At 45.7% G+C, this 17,826-nt stretch overlaps 2 protein-coding genes across 6 annotated transcripts in view; one reads left to right on the plus strand and one right to left on the minus strand.

Moving 5' to 3' along the window:
* DNAJC3 (DnaJ heat shock protein family (Hsp40) member C3) overlaps window positions 1–5,922 on the plus strand; it is a 53,585-nt gene extending 47,663 nt beyond the window's left edge. Inside the window, exons 11-12 of the mRNA XM_045978341.1 lie at window positions 542–690; window positions 2,249–5,922. Coding sequence (XP_045834297.1) covers window positions 542–690; window positions 2,249–2,406 — 307 coding nt within the window. The 3' untranslated portion in view covers window positions 2,407–5,922. The remainder of the gene's footprint in view (window positions 1–541; window positions 691–2,248) is intronic.
* Window positions 699–17,826, minus strand: part of UGGT2 (UDP-glucose glycoprotein glucosyltransferase 2) — a 197,136-nt gene continuing 180,008 nt past the window's right edge. For 2 of the 5 annotated variants that reach the window (XM_045978335.1, XM_045978340.1), the window contains exons 38-40: window positions 16,649–16,775; window positions 7,239–10,980; window positions 699–1,199 (exon numbers count right to left, since the gene is read on the minus strand). In XM_045978335.1, the coding sequence (XP_045834291.1) occupies window positions 10,958–10,980; window positions 16,649–16,775 (150 nt within the window). In that variant the 3' untranslated portion in view covers window positions 699–1,199; window positions 7,239–10,957. The remainder of the gene's footprint in view (window positions 1,200–7,238; window positions 10,981–16,648; window positions 16,776–17,826) is intronic. The other 3 variants (XM_045978339.1, XM_045978338.1, XM_045978337.1) reach the window with 3 other exon arrangements.

Below are 17,826 nucleotides of genomic sequence, written 5' to 3' on the forward strand. Positions count from 1 at the left end.
GGAGTGAGCTTTCTTTTGGTGGGACAGGAGGGGGGAAAGCAAACTTCTTCAGGCCTAAGAATAAAGTGGCACTTTGAGAATTAACATGCAGGCACGGAGAGACAAAAGCTAGGTAAATGATACAAGGTCCACCTTCTCTGAGCAAGGGAACCATCCGTCTTTCACTCAAGAGAAGGAAACCAGAAAGCAAACCAGAAGCAAAACAGGAGTGTGGGTCAGAGTCAGAGTTAGCTCTTAATGCCAGGAATTGTTATCAGGTAGGTTGGACATTCAGAAAGTTTAAAAATGTGTGTGTGTTTTTTTTTTTTTTTTTTAAAGAAAGAAAACTGCAAAGATCAAAAGCAGTTTCTTCCCATTGAGATTCTGAAGCAGCTTTAATAATCCCCCAGAAGCGCACGTTAAGCGCGGCCGTGACCACACTGGCGCGGGCGGGAAAGCAGGCCGCGGGTCTGCCCGTGGGATCGTGACTGTCTGAGTTTCCCTGGGGGACGGTGAGGTGGGCACTTCTTGACTAATGAGCGTTAATCTTAATACTGCTCAGAAACGCCAAAAAGCAAGAAATCATTAAAGCATACCGAAAATTAGCTCTGCAGTGGCACCCAGATAACTTCCAGAATGAGGAAGAAAAGAAAAAAGCAGAGAAGAAGTTCATCGACATAGCGGCTGCTAAAGAAGTTCTCTCGGATCCAGGTACAGTGGGTCTCTGCAGGCGGCCGAGTCCGAGTTCAGGCAGTGACTCACTAGCTCTGCTGCTTCCCTGACCTGGGGCGGAGGCAGACACGGGCGCTGGGCGGGGGATCCCCCGCCTCGCAGCTCCATGAGTCCAGCCCCAGGCCCGCCACACTCCAGGCCCTCGTGGGCCCCGCGGTAGGGGAGCGGCAGACACGGAAGCAGGGGGCCTGGTTTGATGCCTCCCGTCCTGCACAAGTGACCAGAGCCGAGTCTCCGCTCTCCCACCTGCAATAGGAAAGCACCACAGTGAGGGGGAGGTGTTAGGTTCCCTCCGCCTCCCGAGAGCAATGACGAATTCTTCCTCGGGAACCTGGAGGAGCTTGAGTAGGAACCGGGATGCCAGGCAGGAACGTACCCCCAGCCCGGGGGCTGCCTGTCCTCTGTGTTCCCCGGGAATCTTGCCCCAAGTCCGGTGTTCGTTAGCTTTCCTGGTTGCTGGAAATGCTATTACCGTGTGCTGAAAGGGCCTGGGAAATGAGAGAGAAAGCAAAGAAATTAGGTAATACTGAACAATGTGTAGACATTTCCAGGGGCAATTTAACGTAAGCTAATAACTACTCCTTTTTTAAGTCTTTCCGGGTCAGCAGGAGCTAGGACCTGAGCTAGACAAATTCATCAGAAATAGAAGGAAATCACGTCTTATGCCCATTTGGCAAATCTTTTTTGAACATCTGCTTCAGCTCTGGAATCGAAGCTCTGTGGCCCTCTGCTCTCATGGATAACCCCACGAGAGACGCAGACACGCACGGACGGAGTCCGGCAGGATGGTCCGCTCTTGTTCTCAGCAGACGCGTCCCCGCCATCCTCTGTCTGTCCCCTGAGCTCGCACCGAGCACGGGGGGCGGATGGTCCCAGAGGCTTCAAGAACTGCCCTTATAGTCACTACGAGTTCTTTTGTGTTGTCGCTTTTTCTTAGCCCCTGTTCCTGCTTTGAGGAACTCGTTCTCGGTCTCTGGGGATGTTAGTCTGCCCTCCGGCCCCCGCCGCAGTGTTCCTCTGTCCCATTTGTCAGCCTTAGTCTTGGTCTCATCAGGGACCTTCCTCGGGACTGCCGGCGGCTGCCACGCAGGCGGCCTCCTGAGCTGGGTGCCCGGGAACCCTACCCCTGCTCCATTCAAGACTGAGGCCCAGAAAGCCAGTCAGACGCTTGGAGGGTTGGCGAGGTTGGGACTGCGGTGCTGGGGCCGGGATGGGGACGTGGCTCTTTGATCCCAAGCGTGGCACTTTTGGAGCTCTCCTCCTCCGCAGTTATCTTCTTCCCAGCGCAGATTTTCCTTGGGTAGATGCTTGTGAGGCGAGAAGATTCAGGGGCCCGAATCTCAGTGACTTGGCTCTGCCAGCCCTGAACGTCGGGCCGCCTCCGGGATGGGCCGCCTCCAGGCTTTCTCCCGGGAGCGCGGCTGGGAGAGCCCGGATGTGTGCGCCAGGCTCAGCTGTTGTGAGGAGAGTCGGGCGGCCTCCCCCAGCCCAGTGCTTCCTGAACGCCTGCGTTCTGATGCGCGCATTTCTTTCCTAGAAATGAGGAAGAAGTTCGACGACGGAGAAGACCCGCTGGACGCGGAGAGCCAGCAAGGCGGCGGCGGCAACCCTTTCCACAGGAGCTGGAACTCATGGCAGGGCTTCAATCCCTTCAGCTCAGGCGGACCTTTTAGATTCAAATTCCACTTCAATTAAACCAGCTGTTTTTCTGCTCCTCTTCCTTAAATTTTTTAAAGATTAAACACAAAGAAACCTTGTTCCAGGATCCTAATGAAAAAGAATTCAAATCTTTTAATTTGTCCATGACCAAAGAGTTGTTTTAATGGGAAAGATCGTTCTATCCATTTTAGACCGGAGGCTGGGGGGTGCTGGGAGGCAGGGAGGCGAGGCCGGTTCCGTGTCAGGCAGAGCAGCCGCTGTGAACGGCGCAGGGTCTGGAAGGGTCTGCGGTGGGCGCCCCGTGGTGGGGCCACGGCTCGGCCGCGCGGGAGCCGCCTGGCAGAGGACAGCAGTGCCGACGTGGGTGCGGAGCCCCCACGGAGTCAGGACGGTGTTTCAGGATTCGCCAAGAGTGTCAACCTTTTGAGTCGTACGTTCTTAGCGCCGCCTTCGCTCAGCTGCCGGTCGTGCAGTCGCTCGCAAATACCTGTTAGTGACAGAGCCTCCGCGGCCACCTGCATTTCTATCTCCGCCGGCCTGAGCGCGCGGCCGCGGGAGGAGGGACGGAGCCTTTGAGGAAACCTGCTGCCAGGTGGTAGTGGCGCTGCGGGTGTAGACTCTGGATGGACGTGCAGTGCGTCTTCTGTGTCGGGCACCTGCGAGAGAACACGAAGACCGCGGACGCAGAATTAGCCGTAAGCACACCTGGGCCCTTCCGTTTCACGTGAAACAAGAGAGAAGTCAGACAGGACGTAGGTCCAGATCAGAGAGCGGTCGTGTCACTTGAAATAGGCTTGCAGTGCAGAGTGGAATACTCCAACTGAAGTCGTGAGTTACGCAGAATTGCCTGCAACAGGACTGCCTTAGAAAGTTGCTCAGTTGACAGAAAACGCCACGCTCCCCACTTTTAATAAAGGCGGCGGGGCGGCTTCTCCTCCATCCTGGCCACCCTCTTGGACTGTAGCCCCCCCGCCTGTGGGCTGTCTGAGGCCGGCGTTAGACAGGAAACCCGCCCTTGACCTGCCCCCGATGCCTCTGGTTGTTGTCCCTAGAAGGAAATACACGTTTACGGATGTAGTCGCTCCGGCTGCGTTTCCACCATCAAGAAGGCATCTCTTCCGGGGATACCTTCTTACCTTTTAAGAGACGAACTTATTCAGTCTTTGGATACTGGATAATTTTTTTCCCTAAAAACTGAGTGTTAACTTTAATCAAGAACATTAAATATTTACAGAACTACTGATGCTGCATTTAAACTCTAAGAGAATTACTTTAGTCAAGAATTACTACTTTCATTCTGGAAAGGTTTTTTTGTTTTGGCCTCAGAGCATTTTGAAGAGTATGGGTCTAATATATTGTTTTTCTGAAATCAAGCATTTTAATTTCCGTGGCGGGAGGGGTCCTGGCCACAGCAGCCAAGCACAGAGCCTTTCCTTCCACTCACATCATGAAATATACGTGGAGAAATTTCTCTAAACGGAGGGAAAAATGTCACATAGTTGAACTGAGCAAAACGCCTGTGTGCTTTCCGCATCCTATTTAGAAGTCTGTTTCGTACCAATAAACTTAATGCATTTTGAAAATTAGTGCATAGTTTGCAGCTTTCCTTTTAAGGTCTCAAAATTCAAGCCAGTGCTGAAAGGCTCTCTGAGGGAAATTCCTTTTGTTTCTTTCATCCGAGCAATCTCATGACTCCGTTACATCAGCAGCGTTGTTTGCCAGCCTGGTTCTTTGGCACATGATGTCACTGTGACCGTTTTGCAGTCTAGCAATGGCCTCTACCTACTTTGAAAGTAAGAATTTTCACACAGAGTCAGAACAGTAATATGAAATCACTTGCCTTTCCATTCAGAGAAGACGATGAGAAGTCACCCCAAGGAGCCGGAGGGAGTCAGGACGGTGGAGGGCTGGCCGGTGGGAGCTGCGTCCTGGGTGCTGGTTACCTCGCTCACTGTCAGGCGCTGCCCAGACGGCTGCTGGCGTGTCTTTGTCCATGCCGGCAATAAACCTGTAATTCCCATTCCTGAAATTTTACCGTGGACTAGGTTTAGTCACCGTAACTGAAATGTGCGGTTACTTGCCGGTGTTCAGTGCAGAGAGGAGCTATGTGCCAAGTGCTAGCGCCACAGAGAGACTTGAGGACAGTGCGGGCCTGGGAGTCCAGCCCCGCCGCGCCCCGGCCCTGAGAGGGGCTCTGGGTGTGGAGGGCCAGGCCTCTGTCCCGCCGGCCTGCTGGGAGAGGTCGTCCAACGATGGACCGCACGGGACTGGCAGGCATTTGACTTGCTTTTGGGTTCCTTCCACTTGCCAGCCTCCTGGCTCTTGTTTCTGGGGCCTGCAGAAGTAAATGCCCAGTAAATGGCTCGTTCTGGAAAAATAAAATCACAGGGTACCTAGCCTTAGCTGTATGAGATTCCTTTCTTAAGCTCCTTCTTTGCTTTTTGGAAAGCTCCTGAAATGGAGTATCACTTGTCTGGACATTGTGGATATTTTCCACAGCAGCAAGTATTAAACACATCAGCCTAAAAACATGAGAAAGTTCTAAAAGGAGAATAAATTTATTGCCCATTTTTGAAACTTTGCTTTCTTGCATGGATAAATGAAAACTTGAGAACAACTGTAATAGTTTACTAAACTGTGAACTGGAGGGACGTAATGCTAACTTTAAAACATCTTTCTCTTTGCTCAGTATTAAAAATGTATCTTTAATCAGTATGAAAACAACTTTTTTGGACTCTGATAATGGAATGTAAAAACTACCCATATATATATATATATATATTTTTTTTTTTTTTTAAAGGGGAAAATAACCAAATAGGAAAAAAGTTAATACAATTACAATTTGAAATTGGCAGCATTTCCTATTCATGGTGGAAAATGGAAGATTTCACTTCAAAGTCATGAAAACAGTCAGAAGATGTGACATTTGCCATGAAAAAAATTCCTCAGGCGGGCTGGGTTGGAGCTGACTCCCTTTAAGCACAGGGCGCCGGCGAGGGCCTTGAGAAAGCTCTGAGTGCCAACCTGCCGTGACCTAGTGAACTCCATGCAACTTGAATGTAGTGGACTTTCCCTTACTTATAAAGGAAGGAGGAAGGCAAACGCTAATTTGTCGGCAAATAACATCCTTATTCTAAATCAGATCATTCCTTTTGTTAGTAGCAGAGTCTGTTCTGCAATTGCAAATGATAATAGGTGGATTTTTTTTTAATGGATGATCTCATTTGCGGAATGATTTAAGAGTACAGTTAGCCACTGCGTGGCTCTATGTATAGCGACAGGTTTGCACTGGTCTGCGGTGGCCTCTTGCCTGCAGTGGAAAGCAGAGTGTGGAGGAGGAAAATGTGGAGATGTTTGAGAAGGTAAACTACTACTCCTACTGTAAGGCTATTGCTGGTTCTGAATGAGACAAGACTAATTTAATCCATCTCAATTTAGTGTTTTAATAGAGAAACAAAATTAATTGAAATGGGTCTCAGATATGTCTGCAAATAAGGGTACTATTTTTATGCCTGTGTATTTTCACATTTAATAAAAATATTTATGGTCAAATCAGTATTTTCTTGCTTTCGATTCATGAGAAGTCTACCTTCCAACCTTGCTTTGCATCTGGTCTGGGGCTGGGGTGACGGGAGGGCGGCTCCCGTGTGTGGAGCTGAAAGAAGGTCTGAGCACAAAAAGAAATGGTTAAAACCTCTTGACCCCCAGGTCCTAGGATAGTTAGGACTTTAAGTGGACAGTTCTTTGGTTTCAATACTATTAAAATTAAATGTTTAAATTGGCTTTGTTTGAAGCCTTTGGGTTTTATACCGTAATTTGTACATTTCTGTAAAAGTCTTAAAAGAGGTTTGCTTGGGGGTGAGGGGAATACTGTTTATCTCAATCAGAGTTCTTTATTTCTTTTGAAGTAATCTCTACACCCAACGTGGGGCTTGAACTCACAACCCTGAGACCGAATGTCACATGTTCTACCGACGGAGCCAGCCAGGCGCCCCGTCCCAGATTTCTAACTAGACACCCAAGCAACTTTCTTCTCAAGTGTTCCGCATACCCTACAATTAAAGGACTAGAACACTTAGAATCTTTCAGAAAGTGCACCGTTTCCAGATTCCTATGACAATCCCCCGGGCGTGAGGGCTGCCAGAAGGGAGAGGAAGGGCAGATCCATTTTCTCTTCCCAGATCCTCAGGACTCTTGACAGCAAAGGATGGCTCTCCTAAGCGACATTTCGCCATGGAACTTTTTCTTAGGATTTTATTAACTCTCCCTGTCACCTATGGCAGTGTTTTGTTTCCTGTGGTTTAATGCCTTTTGTTACCTCAAGTTCCTAAGACCTCATGAAAGTGGAAATGGTACAATTTTAGTGCAGACAAAATAGCACGTCTTCCTCCTCCCGGATGCACTCTGTTACGCTGACCTGTGGCAGGTGGGGGGGCATGGCCTTTACGTCAGGCCCACCGCATTTCCCGCAGGCCGTCAGCATTTCCCGCGGGCCCACTGCACAGCGGAGACCAGGATTACGAGTCCCAGACCCCCCGACGTCCGAGGGCGCTTGCCCGACAGACGGCTGTAGGACGCATGACGGACAGGACCGTGAGGAAACCGTGCAGGCGGACAGACCTCAGCGAGCACTTCTGCATTAAGTGTCAATGGAGGCCGAAGCCCACCACCGCGCTTTAGGACCGGAGCCCCAAAGCCCTTCATGGGGCCAACAAACTCCCCTGCATGACCCTGGGCCTCCCCCCCACCACCCGCCCTCCTCCTCCTCCTGGCTGGCGCGCTTCTCCCTCAGTTTCATCCCCGATGTCCCTTCCTGACACTTGGCCTTCATAACACTTTCATTTGGATATTTATTTAATGCCACTTACTCTGGTCTGGTGACGTCAACAGGACACGTAGTAGGTACTTAAACAGTCACTGGATTGGTCCGGGTTACGGAGGCTTCCATTTCGGCCTTCCTCGGATGAAGCCTTTTAGAAACAAACATTTGCGGGCAGCCGGGGACTAGGGAAGACAAAGGAAAAGGCTCTGCCAGGGGGAGCGTTAACAACTCCGGGATGGGAAGGCGTCTGCCCCCCTAGACAGGATTAGTCACACTAACCTCACAGTTCACCTTCCCCAGCAGCGGTGGTGCCTGTTACTCCTCCGCCTTCTCCCCCAATTTTAAATGAAACATGAGGTCGATCTTTGTCTTTCAAATGTTTTCGTTCTGAACCAGGCTTTTAAAGTTTGAGTAATTTTTATTCCCTCAATTCTAATTAAAAAGTTTACATTTTAAAGTGAAATCATAGCTGGTAGGAAACAAGCCTGATGTGGGGCATGTCCACGAGATCAAAGAAGCTTTTAAAATTCAAGTAATTAAGAACTGTAGGGAACATTATTTCCCAAATCTGGAATCTTTGGACAACGTTAATAGTACTTTGTAAGTTATGAGGTTCCACTCTGGAATGTCCCAGCGAACAGAAGTTTACGTTTGCTGATCTGAGCGTCATAACCCGCCGCAAGCCGGGAGCGGCTGGCCCATTTCCAGGAACCCTCCAGACTCCAGGGCAGTGGCAGCCTGGCCCGCACCACGACCGCACCGCTGGGCCACACGGTGGCCTCTAAGCGGAGCCCGGGCCCTCAAGGCCTTGGGTCTTCGTGCCGCCCCTCCCTTGCTGCCACCGAAAGTAAGATTTTAACAAACCCACTGGTTCTTTGGAAGTGAATGGACTGCCTCCATTCTTCCAAGTCCAGGGAGAGAAGCAGGCACACGGGGGCTGGACAGCAGCTCACACTTCGTGATACTGAGCCCGGCACCTTTCATCCCTGGAGCTGAGGCCCGTCGGGTCCTTTGGTGAACAGTCCTGCTTGTTCTAGCAGAAAGTTAAATGTCATTAATTTTCTTCCCCTGCCCCCTAAATGTCACTAACTTCCTTGAGATATAGCAGCAAAGAAGAAAATGGTCTTAGCCACACTTTAGTCACTGAAGGATACTGACTCGGCGTCTACCTACAAAAGCCCCTTCTGGGGCAGGGGCGAGGGGCGGCGGGCGGCGGGTGGGCTGCTTCCCAGGGGGCCGGAGTCAGGCGCTCGCTCCCACTTGTGTCAGACCACACTTCTCCCATTAAAGAAAAGTGATTTTACCGGTCACTCCCGGCTGAGATGGCCCATGTGTTTTCCGGAGGTTCTCTCTCTCTCAATCTCTCTCTCTCTCTCGGCTCCACTGTCCTCTGAACTGGACACCGGGAGCCACAGGATGGCTACTTTTAAAATCTAACCTTTTGAACAGAGCTTCTGAGTGGTACAAAGACTGGATGGTCTTCAGTCTTGTAGTTTGGGTTTACTTGATGCCTAAAGCTTACGGGTCTTTCCATGATAAGCGCAAAATCTCCTACTTCTTGAATCAACTGTTGACCATTTCCTTTAAGGACAGGGAGAGCTAAGTGGATTATTACTTCTCACGGAAAGTGTTTTCTTTTTCGCTCAGGATTTGAGTTTCGTTAGGATGTGCTAGGGGGCCTGCACCTGATCCAGAACGTCCACAAATGCCCCCGGGCTACGTCTCAGCACTTCGGCTCCGTGCAGCTGGTGGCTTTCTCTGTGAGGGCTGCGGTGCCCATCCCGGGGCCCTGACGAGGGCGGACTTTTGTATCGCACAGCAGTCTATGTGCACTTAACACACAAATTTAAAAGTGAGCCATTTTATAAAAGAATCTCCCGGTAAAGAAGCATCTTATTAATAAATGATTTATTCTTTTTAAGTGGGCTCCACACCCAACGCAGGGCTGGAACTCAACCCTGAGACCACAGGCTCTGCCGACGGCCGGCCGGCCGGGCACCCCTTCGATCTGGATTTTTAGCCACCAGCTCTCTCATCTGGAAAGGAGACACGGACACTGTGCCCTTCGAATCACAACATACAAACCCGAAGGGGGGGCACCAAGACCGCTTCCAGTATTCTGCAGTTTTAGCTCATGGTCTGTGAAATACGAAGTCTGGCACCCCGGAGATGGCAGTCACGGGCATGGGGACCTGGCGCCTTTGTCTAGCCCCTCCTTCTCCCCACAAGAGTCCTTTAGGAAAGCAAAGCACCATCTCACCATCAGGTGGGGGTTCTGCCCTAAATCCCAGAGCGCCCCTCGGTCAGCTGGGCCGCGCGAGAAGAGCCGCTGATCTCTCACCAAGCCCGGGGTTGTGCGAGTCCGACGGCACCGAGGAGCCGGACCGGGCGCCGTCACCCTCCGGCCTGGCCCAGACTCCCTCAGGGTCCCTGCAGCTCACGGGAATCCTCTGGTTCCGCAGGGGAGGCCACACCTGGAACACTCCATTTTATCACAGCCAGATGGGACCAAGGGACCAAGGGAGGGTGACCAGGAGAGGGAGAGCTCTTGTGATTTCCAATTAGGAATGAAGGAAGCGGCTGGGAACAGGGCGGCTATTTTCAAATACTCTGCGGGCCGCGCTGCCGCCGGACAGAGGAGGGCTCGGCCCGTTCGGAAGAGCTCCAAGAACAAGAGGAGAGACTCAGTGGGCAGCTCTGACTCCTGTGGAGCTCAGAGGGACCTGCCCGTCTCCCGAGGCAGACTGCTCCCTGTAGCCTGGCCGGGCTCCCCGGTGTCCCAGGTTCCACTGGACAGGGCCTGGGAGGGGGTCTGCCCCGGTGGCTGGGGCTAACCTCTGTGACACGTTTCCTACACGACACTCGGTAGCGGATCCAGGGAGGGCCCCTCCCGCAACCATGATCGCCCATGCTCAGCCCAGCCCTGTCGCATCAGCTTCTTCAAGGGACGGGGTTCAAATGACACCGAGGTCTCTTCCATTCCCAAGATCCAGATTCTAGAATAGGTGGACAGTTTTTATACACTATTTCTATGCATCTATTATTAATACACAGCAGGAAAACAAACTTCATCTTCTTAACTTAGTTTCTATAAAAGTGACTATTGATACTTTTTATACTCCTTCTTTCAAAGCATACATACCTCGTAACCCCATGAATGTAATTTTCTCAAAGATTAGAAACACTAAGAAGATACAAATACAGCATAGAATTGTATCGCATCGCTTAAGATGAATAAATGATTATAGTACAGTACCACACTTCTTTCATTTTAAAGTAAGTTATAAATGGGCTTAATTTTTTTATTATTCAGAGGTAACCATGAGTCCTTTTCCTTTCTCAGAAGAAAAAAAAAAACACAAGAGGTTTCTCTAATTTTAAGTGCACTTTGCAATTAAAGAAGTATGGATGCACGAAGAGGGAAAACGCAGACGGAGTTGGTTTGCTACGTACGTCCCCATGAGGATCAGCTAGTCCGCTTATGTTCTACTGGGCGATCTAGCAAAGTACCACTTTAATGGGTGAAAACCCAGTGTTTCAAGCAATAAAGAAAAAAAAATCTAGTTTTAAATACTCGATGGTCATTTTTTATATAACTTAAACTTATTCAATACATTAAGTACATGTATTTTTAAATAATAATATTTAAATTGAAGAATATGTCACTGATCTTTAATGAAATTTCCGAAGTCTTAGCAGTAGTTCCACACTTCCCCAGCAGGTGGCAGAATTCTTCTCATTCTGTCTTTCCCCCGGAAGCCAGTGCTAGAGCTCATCGTGCGTCAAAACTGTAGAGGAGGAAAATGTACTGAGTTATTGAAATCTTGAATATCAAATTCACTTATTAGCTAACTGTCGCCAAAGTACGAGATACAGAAAAAGCACAGCTGTTGACTGAGGAACCTTTCGTTTGTTCGGTACCTATTTGCTTATGGGAAATGAGGTTAGTTCTTTGTACATGATGGCACTTATTGTATTGTATCACAAACGCTCAACATTTTATCACCTAGAAGGGGGTTCTCATGAGTCTAGTAGGGCAAGGACCACGTCTTTTTTGATTTCTGTTATCTCTGAAACCTAGCACACTGCCTGGCCATGGAAGCCCTGAAAAATCCTAATCGTTTACTCAGCGTGTACCAAGAGCCTCCTGTTAACATAATGGAACAACAGAGAGCAGAAGCCACATGTGGTCCTCCTCGGAGGTGGCAGAGACGGAGCGCTCCAGCACTGGCAGATGCTGCCACGGCCGTGAGAGGATCAGTCCTAGCGAAGACTCCTGGAGACCAAAAGGGTGTCTTCCGCATCATGGAGGTGTCACACGCGAACTGATTTTAAAACACGGATATTTAAAGTGACACTTCAGGCAGAAATGAATGAAAGTACAATTTACATGCATCCCATTCCACAGTTCGAGATGTTAGACTATGTTTCTCTCTTTACTAAATTCCACTTGAGAGATAATAAAGAAATACAAAAGGGAGCAACAATAATGAGAATGGGGGAAGTGGTTATGAGACATCACTAGAGCAGAGTTATGAATGAATTTCTAAAAACGGAAGACAGAACACAGAGCTGATCCACGACCACATGGCAGGGAAGAGGAGGTGATTTTTCCAACAGAAGAGGACCTCCTGACAGCAAACACTGGTGGCGCGTGAGTGAGAATGTGAAGCAGTAACCGAAACACTGTCAGGAAAATCTGTGCCTCTCAGCCTCCCACTCTCATTCTGTCCCCTGCATCTCACAGGGAATTGGTCAGGCTGTTTATTACAAGATGAAAAGTAGAAAATGACTTTTGGAAGAAAAATTCAACAACCTACTGAGAGAGCGACAGAGAGACAGAGACTGATTTTCATGAGCGTCAATGCTCTTGAATAAAATGCCGTCATTTTGACTTTTGGCTAGGCTGGCGTGTAGCATGACCTTTATCTGTTCCATGCCCGTATGTCCGGAGAGAAATCTGTCGATTCTGCACATGCTAATGTACCCAGAGCTACTGATCAACCCTCCCACTCAGGGAAGAAGCCTATTGGAAAACCAGACATTTTTACATGGAGAAGACCCTTGCCAGCTCTCTGTATTGATCAATCTAATCTTTTACTCTTAAAAATACAAAAATAGCCAAGGATCTCCACACATTTGAGGAAGACCAATAGCAAAAGAAAAAAGGCCCAAGATAAACAAACAACATACCCAAAAGAAAGAAGATAACAAAGAGAACCAAAGAGGTACTTAAGATAATTCTAATATTTTCCAGATTATTCTGAAAATGAAAAAAAAATTCCCTGAACAGAGGGGAAAAGTAGGAAATATAAAAAGAAAATATAACTACAGAAATACAAAGGATCATAAAAGACTATTATGAACAATGATACACCAAGAAACTGGGACAACCTAGAAGAAATGAATAAATTCCTAAAAACATTCCACTTATCCTGAATATAGTGATTCATGAAGAAATTGAATACCTAAACAAACCAATTACTAGCAAGGAGACTGAATCAGTAATCAAAACCTCCTGAGACACAAAAGTCCAGGACCAGATGGCTTCACTGGTGAATTCTACCAAACATTTAAGGAATAACTAATACCAATCCTTCTTAAACTTTTCCAAATAGACAAGGAAGGAACACATCAGAACTCACTTTATAAGGCCAGCATTAACTCGACCCCCAAACCAGAGAAGGACACTACAAGAGAAGAAAATTACAGACCAATAATCTTGATAAACAAAATATTAGCAAACCAAATTCAACAATACGTTAAAAAGATCACACACCATGATCAAGTGGGATTTGTTCTAGAGATGCAAGGATGGCTCGATATCCACAAATCAATCAACATGATACGCGACATCAACAAAATGAAAGGATAAAAATATGATCATCTCAATGGATGCAGAAGAAGCATTTGCAATACATGTGAATAATAAGTCATGTTAAACACCTGAAACTAATATAAAGTTGTATCTGTCAATTATATCTCCACTTGAAAAAAGGAAAAATAAAGAATAATAGGTCATGACCAAGCTGAGTTTAAACCTAGAACACAGGGATGAGTCAATATCAAGAAATACATTAGTAAAATTTGTCATATTACTAAATCAAATATAAAAAACAGATAGTCACCTCCATTGCTCTTGAGACAGTGGATCAAAGGAACCTGTTCTCTTTTCTCTTTTCAAATTCTAGTTAGTTAATATGCAGTGCTAAATGCAACTCATTATTGATAAAAAAATTCATTAAAATAGGAATCAATGGCTATTTCCTCCACATGATAAATTTTCGTAGTCCAAAGCGATTATCCTACTTAATAGGGAAACACGGAAGGTTGGCCAGGCAAAGTGAGAAAGAGGCCTAGTGCGCTACGATTGTTAACATCCTGTTAGAAATATCAACCAAAGCAATTTGATGAGAAAAAGCAATGTGAGGTATAACATTAGAAAGGAAGAGGAAAAATCATTTTTGTTCACAAATAATCTCTGGGGGGAAAAATCAAGAGAATCAACTTAAATATTACTATAAATGAAAACTCAGTATGATCACAGAAATAAAAATTCATACACAAAAAACAATAGTTTTTCTGTGTACAAGTAACCACCAGTAAGAAGATACATTGTAAGAGAAAATCCCATTCATAATAGTAACATAAAGATGAAGTATCTAGGAATGAGCTTAGAAAGATAACGTATAAAACTTAGATGACTAAAATGTTATGATTCTTGACAAACATAAAATGAACCTGAACATATAGAAAGATACAACATGCTCTTAGATGGGAAGAACAGTTTTCATGAAGATGTCGGTACTTCCTAACCTAATTAACAAATTTAACGTAATTTTCCCTCCAACCCATCCCCTCCCCCCAAAACACCTGAAAAATTTCGGCCCAGATAAGAGGATTCTAAAGCTTATATGGAAAAATGAACAGGAGTACCAGGAAAACAACAAAACCAAAATAGCAATGGGGGGAGATAAGCCCTACTCAATATTAAAACGTGCTGCCAATGTTCAGTAATTAGAGGAGTGTGAAGAGGCACATGTACAGTCAGAGATCCACGGAACAGGATAAAAAACGTGCACGTGAGACACAAATAATGCTGGGATTTAGTTTACGATAACGGTGGAAACACAAATCTCTGGAATAAAGATCATTAATTTCTTTCCAGTGTGGGACAACAATCCTCTAGGAAAAAATGAGCAAAAGGACAAGAATAAACGGAAAACAAAAGAAATGACAAATGGCCCCTAAACATACGACAATATCCTCAACTCCATTCATGTTATGGATTGAACTGTTTCCCTCCAAAATTTATATGGTGGAATTCTAATTTGCAGAACTTCAGAAAGTGACCTTATTTGGAAATAGAGTCTTTAAAGAGGTAATGAAGTCAAAATGGCGCCATTAGGGTACACCCTAATCCAACATGACTGCTGTCCTTGTTGGGGGAGGACATCTGCACACAGATATATGGAGAGAGAAGACAAGGTAAAGGGAGCCAGAGAGAGAAGGGCCACCTACAAGTTGAGAAGAGGGCCTGGGGTAGATCCTCCCTCACTGCCCTCAAAAGGAACCAGCCCTAATCACACCTGGATCTTGAACTTCAAGCTGCCAGAACCGTGAGACAAAAAATTTCTTTTGTTTAAGCCACTTAGGCTGTGGTCCCTAGAAAACTAATACAGCTGCAATGAGAAATGCGAGAGTTACAAAAGGTATACCACAGCCTTAAAAATGACTGCCCCTTTGTGTCTGAGTAAGAGGCCTTCCAACTTTATACTATATACTTCCATATTGTTTCACTGTTTATAACATCTTACATTTGTAATTCAAAATTAAGTAAAAAATGCAATAATCTTTCATAAAATTTTTTTAAACTTCTATTATTATATATAAATACATACGTAAACACAAACATGCCATTTTTAAGATGGAATCAATCATATTACAAATATTACTTTATGTTTTTAACTTATTAAGTAAAATTTCCTTTCTTTTCCTTTTTTCCTTTCTCCCCCTTCTCTGTCTTATCTCTCTCTTCGAAACAGTTCCGTTACAACACTGACAGAATCTTCTTCTGCACTGAAATGGCCACTTAATTAAATTATTTAATTCATTGGGACTCTTGGGTGGCTCAGTGGGTCAAGCCTCTGCCTTCGGCTCAGGTCATGATCTCAGAGTCCTGGGATCGAGCCCCGCATCCGGCTCTCTGCTCAGCAGGGAGCCTGCTTCCTCCTCTCTCTCTGCCTGCCTCTCTGCCTACTTGTAATCTCTCGGTCAAATAAATAAATAAAATCTTTAAAAAAATAATAACTTATTTAATTTATTAATTAAAAATACATGAGTGTGTTTTAAATACTGAACTTCTCAGAAAATAACCACACTGTTTTTTTTTTTTAAGACTTATTTATTTATTTATTTGACAGACAGAGATTACAAGTTGGCAGAGAGGTAGGCAGAGAGAGAGAGGAGGAAGCAGGCTCCCCGCTAAGCAGAGAGCCCAATGCGGGGCTCGATCCCAGGACCCTGGGATCATGACCTGAGCTGAAGGCAGAGGCTTTAACCTGCTGAGCCACCCAGGCGCCCCAATCACACTGGTTTTGTTAAGGAATACACAAAGTCAAGATGAACACAACTTCACACTTATGTAACAAAGTTTACTTACAACATTTTTATGTTTATATAACATTGGAATGTCTTGAGAAAATAAAGCTTAATAAAATTAAGAATTTTATTCTGAACCACTGGAAAGAATTATTGTTGAGGATTAATATAACCTGTGAAAAGTCTCTAACATGGACTGGAGCTCAGTGCTATTTTTAAAAAACAGTAAAGAAAAACAGAGAACTAGGCACTGAAGAGGAAAGAGAGTTATGAGGCAATCAAGAAGTTTACATCGGCTTTAAAGGAATATTCGACACTAATTTGTTGAAGGTTTATGCAGAGTGATGAAATGCCCAGGTAACCACAGTTTAATCTTGGAAATGGAAGCACATGGAATCCTAGTCACACTGCAGCCCTGACTAAGGCTGCTCGAACCAGGAACCCACGGGAAATCCCTATTCTGTAGGAGATTAATTTAGGAGATAGGAGGTAATATTTCTAGTTACTATGTAAGTTTTTTACGAAAACTCAGGGCTTGGATTTTCCCATTTGGGAAATTCGGTGTAATGTTAAAGACAGGCATTTTTCTACTTCGATTTTTTTACTGCTTGTGTCAGGAGGCTGATGCCGTAGCACTGGGCTCTGCGGTGACATGGACTGAAGTTCTCTCCACAGGGAAGAGAGTCTCTGTCCACGTATTTAATTTGTGAGCTTAGTCCACATTAAAAAGGAAATTTCTTAAAGAAATTCTGATCTCATCATTTAATAAATTCACCAAGAAATGAGTTTGTAATCTATTATACTCTCAGTTAATGCAATGCGTGGTTCCAACACCACCGCAGAAGGGTGACTTACTTGCATTTTTCTTCTTGTTTTCCAGGTGATCTAACAGTCGTCGGATCTCAGTGTCATACTCCACCCATTCTGGGACAATCCTGGCAGCAGCTTGTAGCTTGGGTTCTTTTGTTTTGGGATTATTGCACTGCGAATTTAATTAAAGTTTTGTTAATGAAAAACTATTGCCCTCGTATGTTAGTTATACTTCAACTAAGGAAAGAAGGAAGGAAGGAAGGAAAGAAGGAACGGAGGGAGGAAGGAAGGACTGACCATTGTTCAGGAAACATAAAGGAAATGCTTGAGGACATTACTAAGTCACTAGAGCAAACAAAAACGCATTTTGTAAAAAGCGGAGTCCTAAGTACTAAATATTTAAAGTTCTTTAGTTAGTTGAATAGAGAAAGGGTCAAGTGAAATGACAAATCATACTTTATGTGAGCAAGAAGTGTTTAGTGCAAACACCTCAATCAGAAATTTTTTATTTTTTAAAGATTTTACTTATTTCTTTGTGAGAGAGAGAGAGAAAGCACAACCAGGGCGAGAAGCAGGCAGAGGGAGAAGCTGGATGAGGGACGTGAGCCCAGGACCCTGGGATCATAACCCAAGCCAAAGGCATATGCTTAACCGACTGAGCCACCCAGGCGTCCCTCAATCAGAAATTTCAACAAAAATTGTTTTAAAAACATTCTGATCCTTTTGTGTGTGTGTGTGTGTGTGTGTTTTAAAGATTTTATTTGACAGAGAGACACAGCGAGAGAGGGAGCACAAGCAGGGGGGAGTGGGAGAGGGAGCAGCAGGTTCCCTGCCAAGCGGGGAGCCCGATGCGGGGCTCGATCCCAGGACCCCAGGATCATGACCTGAGCCGCAGGCAGATGCTTAACGACCGAGCTACCCAGGAGCCCTAAACATTCGCATGGTTAACAAGTGGTTTGTCAAACAATTCTGCAAACTGTTTTGACAAAAGATCTAATTCCATGACCATTCTGTAAAAGAACATAGACTACATTAACAAATATTTTCTTAACTTTTCTTTGGACTAATGTCTGGTTTATATGCTTTCCGTTTTCCACAGACAAAAGTACTGCTTAGCCTTTAGAAATCCCATGAGTTTCTTTAGCAAAAATGACCATTCCGCTTCTTACGCCTCGCTTCTATTTAGCAACTGTGATGATATTTAAAGTCAGTTAACTGGAAAA

This window comes from Meles meles, chromosome 14, assembly GCF_922984935.1.
Source record: "Meles meles chromosome 14, mMelMel3.1 paternal haplotype, whole genome shotgun sequence".
Classification (NCBI taxonomy): domain Eukaryota; kingdom Metazoa; phylum Chordata; class Mammalia; order Carnivora; family Mustelidae; genus Meles; species Meles meles.